The sequence below is a fragment of the Leuresthes tenuis genome, unplaced genomic scaffold (assembly GCF_036924035.1).
Source record: "Leuresthes tenuis unplaced genomic scaffold, fLeuTen1.0.hap1 SCAF_23, whole genome shotgun sequence".
NCBI lineage: Eukaryota > Metazoa > Chordata > Actinopteri > Atheriniformes > Atherinopsidae > Leuresthes > Leuresthes tenuis.
In genome coordinates, this window is record NW_027325377.1 from 2,746,301 (window position 1) to 2,756,524 (window position 10,224).

The window sequence follows — 10,224 nt, forward strand, 5'->3', positions numbered from 1 at the left end:
TAAAATCATCGTCAGCGTGGAGCCGTTTGATCCGAGGCGCGATGCATATCCAGTCCTCTCCCCAGAGGTGAACGCCAGATGGAAACCGTATCGGCGCTCGGTCCAAGCTCCGCCCCCTTTAAAAGAGAGGAAAAGCAGCCCCTCCTCCTCCGTCCCTGCCACCTCCAAGCTCCGCCCCCTTTAAAAGAGAGGAAAAGCAGCCCCTCCTCCTCCGTCCCTGCCACCAAACCTCTTCGTCCGTTTCTAGAAATCTTCTCCGGGAGAAACTGTGCAGTGCTTAAACAGATCTATTTTACTACACGACACAACATTTGAACAAAGAAACATTTTGATATTCTTTTATCCAGGAGCCAAGAGAAAACACAGCTTTGGGGTTTTCTATCGTTTGCCGGTTCTGCATTCTGACTTCCACGTGTTCTTTTTGCCACGAGGAGGCGTGTAGATGGAGGCGAAAGCGTAGAAGTTACTGTCTGTCGTTAAGGGGACTGTCCAGTGGATAGTGTGTATAGGAAAGTGTTTGTCTTAAATATGCCAACCTAGTTTTTCTTCTTTCTGATGCATTCAAAAGCTGATTGATGGAAGGTGATTAATGCTTGAAGAGTAGTCTCACTTTTTTCTACCAAGTTCTTACAAAAAATGGAATCATTAATAAACAAAACTCAAGAACAAAAAGGAGTCACGAGTCTTTGTTCTGAACATTAAAATATAAATGTCACCATTATTAAAGACTTTGTGGGCCATTTTTAACCAGTCGGCTCCTGCCTCACTCCAAGGAGCCTCATTGGCTGATAACCTGGACATCAACAGGCTTTAAGACTGGAAAGAGATGCAGTGACTGGTTGAAGTGAAACAGAAACCTTAAAATCCTCAAACTTCCTTCAAGAAAACAAACATTTGCTTTCATTCAGAAACAAAACGGCTGAATTAAAGCTGAACGCATCAAGAAGAAGGTCCATGTGATTGATGAAATATTAGAAATAAACCAAATTATTTCACTTTTAATGTCAGAAAGAGTGTTCAATCTTTTCTAAATATGGTCACAGAGTTAAAAACATTGTGTTTGGTTTGTGGAGATTTTAATGTTTAAGATTGTTTTATTACAGCTGGATATATAACATTAAAATATATAAACCGAGCTCCAACATCACCGTATCTGAGCAACATCTTTTAAAGTGGAAACGTCCTGTTTTTCCATCCTTTGTATAAAAAATAAACGGCGTCAGAGTTCCTGGGCGGCGTCCTGGCGTCAGCTGGTCAGGGGGTTACCTGCGCAGCTGGGCAGCGGGAGCCGAACACGGTGTGGAAGTGTTCGATGAGCAGCTCAGTGAACATGTTGATGGGTGTCAGAGCGCTCAGAGAGATGGAGCTGTGGCGAGGCCACACCAGGTTCACGCCAAAAACACACGCCAAGTTGGACGGACTCATCTTGTTGATGATGCTCTCCTGAGACACCTGAGAGGGTCACAACGGGTAACCAGTCAGAGAGACAGACAGACAACGGGTAACCAGTCAGAGAGACAGACAACGGGTAACCAGTCAGAGAGACAGACAGACAACGGGTAACCAGTCAGAGAGACAGACAACGGGTAACCAGTCAGAGAGACAGACAGACAACGGGTAACCAGTCAGACAGACAGACAGACAACGGGTAACCAGTCAGAGAGACAGGCAGAAAACTGGTAACCAGTCAGACAGACAGACCCACCATGTGCAGGAAACACATCAGGAACTTGAGCACGATGAAGTTGTGTTCAGGAAGACTTTCCATCATCTGTTTGCACCTGGTCGCCCGCAGACTGCTCTCCACACCTGGGAATTCATGCAGAACCACTTCAGCATTACTTCCTGCTTCCAGCCGAGGCCTGATGCAGATGTGAGGACTCACCCAGGATCTCCTGCACCTGGCTGTACACTCTGAAGGTGAGCAGCGGCTCCGGCAGCTCTCTGAGAAACGTCTTCAGGATGACGGCGGGAATGTGGACGTCCTCGTACTGCTCAAAGTCCACCGGCTTCCCTGAGGGTCGTGCAGAGAAAACCTCACCACATCTGGAACTTAAACCTCTGTCACGAGAGTAAAGACCTCTAAAATAAATCTGCAGCCTCCCCTCAAACAGCACCACACACTTAGAGCTACAGAGCAGAACCACTGTTTTCTGTCAGGAAAAGAGCCCCTGCAGGTGGGGCAGGGAGACCCCGCTCACCCAGGTTGTAGAGTTTCTGAACGTCCTTGATGATCTGAACCCGAGCCGAACGCCTGAAGATGCCCTCAGTCCTCAGGCCTGAAACACACACATCCACACAAAACTAAAGCGATTTAAACTCTTCACTTTTCTGTGAACCCCCCACTCTGTCCTAAAACCTGCTAAATCCAAAGTAATCTGAGAAGGATAAAACGTCTGCTTTTGGTCTCTCTAAACTTAAAGTCAGACCACAGCATTGAAAACTCAGAGCACCGTCTACAGCCACGATGCTTCATGCATCCTCATTAAAGCTGCTTCAGAGGAGGAACACGAATCCCTGACAACACACATTCTGATTGGTTACTGGAGCCTGTCGACACCACACGAAGCTCCTATTGGCTGAGAGAGCTGTCAGTCAGGCTGTGTTCTGACATCACTGCTCTGATCATATATGAAAGATGAGGCTCAGCCACAGATCAGCTGAGGAACATCTGAACTGTCAACACCGAGTACAATCTGACATTTCATTGGTCAGCTCCAACAGGAAGTGCATGTCATGTCACTTCCTGTACTCCGCCTCCTCTATAAGACTACAGGACCCATAAGCCTCTGCTGCGGCTGCTGATCCAAACTGATCCAGAATCAGCTGCTTCCCACATGTGGAACATCGGGGGGGGGGGGGGGCGCTCACCTTTCTGCTTCAGGTAGGCGACGGTCTCAGACATGACGGGCGGGATGACGGCTCCTCGGTTCTTCTCTCTGATGCTGACAGGAAACATGGTTATTGATCAGCAGGTGATCGGTCATCAGCTCTAACGAGCGGGAGACACTCACTACTGCAGGCTGACGCCAAACTGCTGCGTGGGCAGGGGGGGGCGAGGCGGGGGGGTTTTCACCGAGGGAGGGGGTCCGCCTTTCTGTGCCGCTCGCAGCTTCTCGTCATGCCTGCAACACACAAACGCAGTGAGGAAGACGCAGTGAGGAAGACGCAGTGAGGAAGACGCAGTGAAGAAGACGCAGTGAGGAAGACGCAGTGAGGAAGACGCAGTGAAGAAGACGCAGTGAAGAAGACGCAGTGAGGAAGACGCAGTGAAGAAGACGCAGTGAGGAAGACGCAGTGAAGAAGACGCAGTGAAGAAGACGCAGTGAGGAAGACGCAGTGAGGAAGACGCAGTGAGGAAGACGCAGTGAAGAAGACGCAGTGAGGAAGACGCAGTGAAGAAGACGCAGTGAGGAAGACGCAGTGAAGAAGACGCAGTGAGGAAGACGCAGTGAAGAAGACGCAGTGAGGAAGACGCAGTGAAGAAGACGCAGTGAGGAAGACGCAGTGAAGAAGACGCAGTGAGGAAGACGCAGTGAGGAAGACGCAGTGAGGAAGACGCAGTGAAGAAGACGCAGTGAGGAAGACGCAGTGAAGAAGACGCAGTGAGGAAGACGCAGTGAGGAAGACGCAGTGAGGAAGACGCAGTGAGGAAGACGCAGTGAGGAAGACGCAGTGAAGAAGACGCAGTGAGGAAGACGCAGTGAAGAAGACGCAGTGAGGAAGACGCAGTGAGGAAGACGCAGTGAGGAAGACGCAGTGAAGAAGACGCAGTGAAGAAGACGCAGTGAAGAAGACGCAGTGAGGAAGACGCAGTGAGGAAGACGCAGTGAGGAAGACGCAGTGAAGAAGACGCAGTGAAGAAGACGCAGTGAAGAAGACGCAGTGAAGAAGACGCAGTGAGGAAGACGCAGTGAGGAAGACGCAGTGAGGAAGACGCAGTGAAGAAGACGCAGTGAAGAAGACGCAGTGAAGAAGACGCAGTGAAGAAGACGCAGTGAAGAAGACGCAGTGAAGAAGACGCAGTGAGGAAGACGCAGTGAGGAAGACGCAGTGAGGAAGACGCAGTGAAGAAGACGCAGTGAAGAAGACGCAGTGAGGAAGACGCAGTGAAGAAGACGCAGTGAAGAAGACGCAGTGAGGAAGACGCAGTGAGGAAGACGCAGTGAAGAAGACGCAGTGAAGAAGACGCAGTGAAGAAGACGCAGTGAAGAAGACGCAGTGAAGAAGACGCAGTGAAGAAGACGCAGTGAAGAAGACGCAGTGAGGAAGACGCAGTGAAGAAGACGCAGTGAAGAAGACGCAGTGAGGAAGACGCAGTGAGGAAGACGCAGTGAGGAAGACGCAGTGAAGAAGACGCAGTGAGGAAGACGCAGTGAAGAAGACGCAGTGAAGAAGACGCAGTGAGGAAGACGCAGTGAGGAAGACGCAGTGAAGAAGACGCAGTGAAGAAGACGCAGTGAAGAAGACGCAGTGAAGAAGACGCAGTGAGGAAGACGCAGTGAGGAAGACGCAGTGAAGAAGACGCAGTGAAGAAGACGCAGTGAAGAAGACGCAGTGAAGAAGACGCAGTGAAGAAGACGCAGTGAAGAAGACGCAGTGAGGAAGACGCAGTGAGGAAGACGCAGTGAAGAAGACGCAGTGAAGAAGACGCAGTGAAGAAGACGCAGTGAGGAAGACGCAGTGAGGAAGACGCAGTGAAGAAGACGCAGTGAAGAACACGCAGTGAGGAACACGCAGTGAGGAACACGCAGTGAGGAACACGCAGTGAGGAACACGCAGTGAGGAACACGCAGTGAGGAACACGCAGTGAGGAACACGCAGTGAGGAACACGCGGCGGCGGCGGCCGCGGCGGCAGAGGGCGAGCAGCTACCTCAGGACGTCTGCGGGGACGGACAGCTGCTCGTAGTTCAGGTGTTCCCGCAGCTCCGCCAGGTAGTTCACATACGTCAGCTTCTTCCCAAACTTGTGACTGAGAGGAAAAGAACAACAGAAATGTGAGCAGGGCGCCAGCTGCAGGGCGCCAGCTGCAGGGCGCCAGCTGCAGGGCGCCAGCTGCAGGGCGCCAGCTGCAGGGCGCCAGCTGCAGGGCGCCAGCTGCAGGGCGCCAGCTGCGTGTTTACCTGATCAGAGGTTTGAAGATGTTCCAAACAATCCTGATGAAGTTCGTGGGATGAACCACGTACAGAGTCTTCAGATTCTTCTTGTACCTCGAAGTCACAGAGACCAAAGAATCATTCATGAGTTCACTGCTTACCGTTTGATCATTAAAAGGTGCTGAAACTAAAGCTCTGCTGAAACCAAAGCTCTACTTCAACTAAAGCTCTGCTTCAACTAAAGCTCTACTTCAACCAAAGCTCTGCTTCAACCAAAGCTCTGCTTCAACCAAAGCTCTGCTTCAACCAAAGCTCTGCTTCAACTAAAGCTCTACTTCAACTAAAGCTCTACTTCAACTAAAGCTCTACTTCAACTAAAGCTCTACTTCAACTAAAGCTCTACTTCAACTAAAGCTATACTTCAACTAAAGCTATACTTCAACTAAAGCTCTGCTTCAACTAAAGCTATACTTCAACTAAAGCTATACTTCAACTAAAGCTATACTTCAACTAAAGCTATACTTCAACTAAAGCTATACTTCAACTAAAGCTATACTTCAACTAAAGCTATACTTCAACTAAAGCTATACTTCAACTAAAGCTATACTTCAACTAAAGCTATACTTCAACTAAAGCTATACTTCAACTAAAGCTATACTTCAACTAAAGCTATACTTCAACTAAAGCTATACTTCAACTAAAGCTCTACTTCAACTAAAGCTCTACTTCAACTAAAGCTCTACTTCAACTAAAGCTCTACTTCAACTAAAGCTCTACTTCAACTAAAGCTCTACTTCAACTAAAGCTATACTTCAACTAAAGCTCTACTTCAACTAAAGCTCTACTTCAACTAAAGCTCTACTTCAACTAAAGCTCTGCTTCAACTAAAGCTCTGCTTCAACTAAAGCTATACTTCAACTAAAGCTATACTTCAACTAAAGCTATACTTCAACTAAAGCTATACTTCAACTAAAGCTATACTTCAACTAAAGTTATACTTCAACTAAAGTTATACTTCAACTAAAGCTCTACTTCAACTAAAGCTATACTTCAACTAAAGCTATACTTCAACTAAAGCTATACTTCAACTAAAGCTATACTTCAACCAAAGCTATACTTCAACTAAAGTTATACTTCAACTAAAGCTCTACTTCAACTAAAGCTCTACTTCAACTAGACCTACTTCCTGTCAAACTCGCTGTACGCTTCTCGCAGCCACTTCAGAGACGGCTTGTTGCTGCTCCTCAGGCCGTGGTGGAAGTAAACCAGGATGTAGTCCATCTCCACGTACTGGTCCAACGTATACTTCAGGTACCTGCAGATGAGAGTGAGAGGAAGTGAGAGCCAGCCAGAGCGACCGCGACTTCACCGACAGCAGGCGGGCTTTGGGACGTACTCCAGCAGGCGCCGGTGGTTCAGCTGGTGTGACGGAGGGAGGCGGCAGCTGCTGAAGACGATCAGCTTCCTGCCGTAGTTGTCGTCCCCTGCAGACGAGACAGCAGTTTGTGTTAAGAGAAGTCAGTAAATCTGATCCAGACTGAAGGTTTTGGGGTGATTTTAAACAGGTTCTCATCCTCAGCGTTCCTGAACGATGGCAGCTGCCACCTGCAGGAGACAAGCGGCTGATTCAAAGTGCGTTAAAGTTCAGACGGCTGAGGAAGCGATGACCACAGACCAGGAAACGCAGCATTCTTCATCTCAGACAGCGCCGCTGTGACATCATCAGCACCACAGACCGTTACAGGCTGCTTAAAGCCTGAGCCTCAGATCCTCTGCAGGCGTAGGGCTCAGGAGTATTCACTCCTGGAAACGTACAGAAATGTGTGCATCTTTGGCTCTAAATATTCCATCCATCCATCCATCCATCCATCCATCCATCATCTGCCGCTTATCCGGGGGTCCCGGGGGCAGCAGCTTGAGCAGAGAAACCCAGACCTCCCTGTCCCCGGCCACTTCCTCCAGCTCCTCCGGGGGGACCCCGAGGCGTTCCCAGGCCATAGTCTCTCCAACGTGTCCTGGGTCTTCCCCGGGTCTCCTCCCAGTGGGACGGGCCCAGAACACCTCCCCAGGGAGGCCTCCAGGGGGCATCCTAACCAGATGCCACCTCATCTGACTCCTCTCAATGCGGAGGAGCAGCGGTTCTACTCCGAGCCCCTCCCGGATGACTGAGCTTCTCACCCTATCTCTAAGGGAGGCCCAGAAACCTGCGGAGGAAACCCATTTCGGCCGCTTGTATTCGCGATCTCGTTCTTTCGGTCTCTACCCACAGCTCGGGACCAAAGGTGAGGATGGGAACGTAGATTGACCAGTAAATAGAGAGCTTCGCCCTCTGGCTCAGCTCCTTCTTAACGACGGGTCGGTGCAGAGCAACACTGCAGACGCTGCACCGATCCGCCGTCAATCACCCCTCCATTCGTCCCTCACTGTGAACAAGACTCCAAGACACTTGAACTCCTCCACTTGGGGAAGGATCTCATTCCCGACCCGGAGAGAGCGTTCCACCCTTTTCCGGCTGAGAACCATAGTCTCGGATTTGGAGGTGCTGATTCTCATCCCAGCCGCTTCACACTTGGCTGCAAACCGCTCCAGTGAGAGCTGAAGGTCACGGCCCGATGACGCTAACAGAACCACATCGTCTGCAAAAAGCAGAGACCCGATTCTGAGGTCGCCAAATCGGACACCCTCAACGCCCTGGCTCCGCCTAGAAATTCTGTCCATAAAAGTTAGGAACAGAATCGGTGACAAAGGGCAGCCCTGACGGAGTCCAACTCTCACCGGAAACGTATCCGACTTACTGCTGGCAATGTGGACCAAACTCTGGCACCGGCCATACAGAGACCGAACGGCCCCTATCAAGGGGTCCGGCACTCCATATTCCCAGAGCACCCCCCACAGGACTCTATGAGGGACACGGTCGAACGCTTTCTCCAAGTCCACAAAACACATGTAGACTGGTTGGGCGAACTCCCATGCACCCTCCAGGATCCTGCCGAGGGTATAGAGCTGGTCCACTGTTCCACGGCCAGGACGAAAGCCACACTGCACCTCCTGAATCCGAGGCTCGATTATCCGACGGATCCTCCTCTCCAGTACCCCCGAATAGACCTTACCAGGGAGGCTGAGGAGTGTGATCCCCCTATAGTTGGAACACACCCTCCGGTCCCCCTTTTTGAAGAGGGGGACCACCACCCCAATCTGCCAGTCCAGAGGCACTGTCCCCGATGTCCACGCGATGCTGCAGAGGCATGTCAGCCAAGACAGCCCTACAACATCCAGAGCCTTGAGAAACTCAGGATGGACCTCATCCACCCCTGGGGCCCTGCCACCGAGGAGCTTTTTGACCACCTCGGCAACCTCAGCCCCAGAAATGGGAGGCCCCCTCTCTGAGCTCTCCGACTCTGCCTCTTCCGAGCACGTGTTGGTAGGATTGAGGAGTTCCTCGAAGTACTCCCCCCACCGACTCACAACATCCCTAGTTGAGGTCAGCAAAGCCTCGTCCCCACTGTACACAGTGTTGACTATGAGCCGCTTCCCCCCCTGAGACGCCGGATGGTGGACCAGAATCTCTTCAAGGCCGTCCGGAAATCGTTCTCCATGGTCTCACCGAACTCCTCCCAGGCCCGAGTTTTTGTTGCCTCAGCAAACGCCGCAGCCGCAGCCCGTTTGGCCTGCCGGTGCCTATCAGCTGCTTCCAGGGTCCCACTGGCCAAAAAGGCCCGATAGGACTCCTCCTTCAGCTTGACCGCTTCCCTCGCCACGACAGGCACCGACCACCTTACGACCACAACTCCGATCAGCCGCCTCGGCAAAGGAGTCACGGAACATGGCGCATTCGGACTCAATGTCCCCCACCTCCCCCGGGATATGGTTGAATATATCTAATCGCAGGATTTCAGAGCAGTTGGAGCAGAAAAGGGTTTCCATCTTGATGGAAGTAATAAACGCTGGAGGCTGGTAGGTTTGGACTCGTTTTTACTGACTTTGAACAGCAAATTAAGCAATAAATGAAAACTTTGCACTGACCTGAAACCTGGATGATGCCGTGTCGAGCCACATCGTAATAAGGATGCGCCGGATCAGGCCCGGCGGTGCTGCTGGGAGGAAGTGACGGGGCGCCACCGCTCTGCTGCTCCTCATCCTCTTCCTCCTTCTGCAGTTCTGCGGTGCAGAGTTCATTCACTCCGTTAATAAACCTGCAGCTTGTCCATGTGCTACTGATGATTCTTTCTCTTTTAAACCCATCTGTGGACAAACTGGAGCTCCTCTGAGCGTCTTTGCTCCTCACAGACAACAACAAGCCTTATTTTCTACCTCGGTAACAGCTCTGAAGGGTTGAGGTGAAACATCTGGAGAATCCCTGCATGTCTTATTCTGCATGAGGAATATTTCTGTAAAATCAACTCATTAAATTACACCCAGACACAAACAGTGTAATGACTGCATTCCAGAGATAAAGAGTCATTACAAGCTCCTGGTTTCTAAATTATTTCCTTATCTTCTCCTAAAAATAACCAATCGTCAGTGAGAGTCAGAGGAAGCTGGGCTCAGAGGGAAGTTTGTTATAAACAGTCCGATAACGGAGAGGAACTGAGTGGACAAAGGCTTTGGTTCAGGCCGGGGAGGAACACCTCAGATGTTAGCCTTCATCTCCACAGCATGGACTGTTCTGCTGTTGCCGGGCAGATTAGGATCTTTCTCAGAAGGCTGCATTCAATGGCAACTGGGAACTTGGAATTTCTGTCTTTGTGATGAATAAAAATCAAAGAAAAAGTTGTGTTTTTGCGTCAGAGCTCACAGAGATCACATTTCTGATCAGGCACACAGAAAACAGTTCCTCTGGAGTTCTTTGTTTCTGCACTGACCATCATTAACAAAGCAGCCAATCACAACGAGTGTCTGAGCCACACGGAGGACAAATTAGGTGCATTTCCTCTTTTTTCCCCCCCCAAAATTTACATCAACTCAGACTGAAGAATCCAGTGAAAAAGTGACAAATAAGCTCAACATCAGGCCTGAATCAGTGGGATGAAACAGCATTAAACAGCATTAACACAGACGGTGGTCAGAAGGTCACATCAAGGTCACATCAAGTCAGACCGCCCGATCGATCCCGACACCCGGCCATAA

The 10,224-nt window shown here is 50.3% G+C and overlaps 1 protein-coding gene across 1 annotated transcript; it reads right to left on the bottom strand.

Annotated features, from left to right (window-relative positions):
- Positions 1-1,186: 1,186 nt before the first annotated feature.
- On the bottom strand, positions 1,187-9,460 carry LOC140283270 (rho GTPase-activating protein 8-like). The gene is made up of 12 exons (XM_072378003.1): positions 9,409-9,460; positions 9,121-9,255; positions 6,494-6,581; positions 6,281-6,412; positions 5,125-5,211; positions 4,875-4,973; positions 3,015-3,125; positions 2,872-2,945; positions 2,202-2,279; positions 1,886-2,014; positions 1,706-1,809; positions 1,187-1,452 (listed from the first exon to the last, which is right to left on the bottom strand). The coding sequence occupies exons 1-12, from the start codon at positions 9,458-9,460 to the stop codon at positions 1,255-1,257; spliced, it is 1,287 nt and encodes a 428-aa protein (XP_072234104.1). The 3' UTR covers positions 1,187-1,254.
- Between the last annotated feature and the right edge of the window lie 764 nt (positions 9,461-10,224).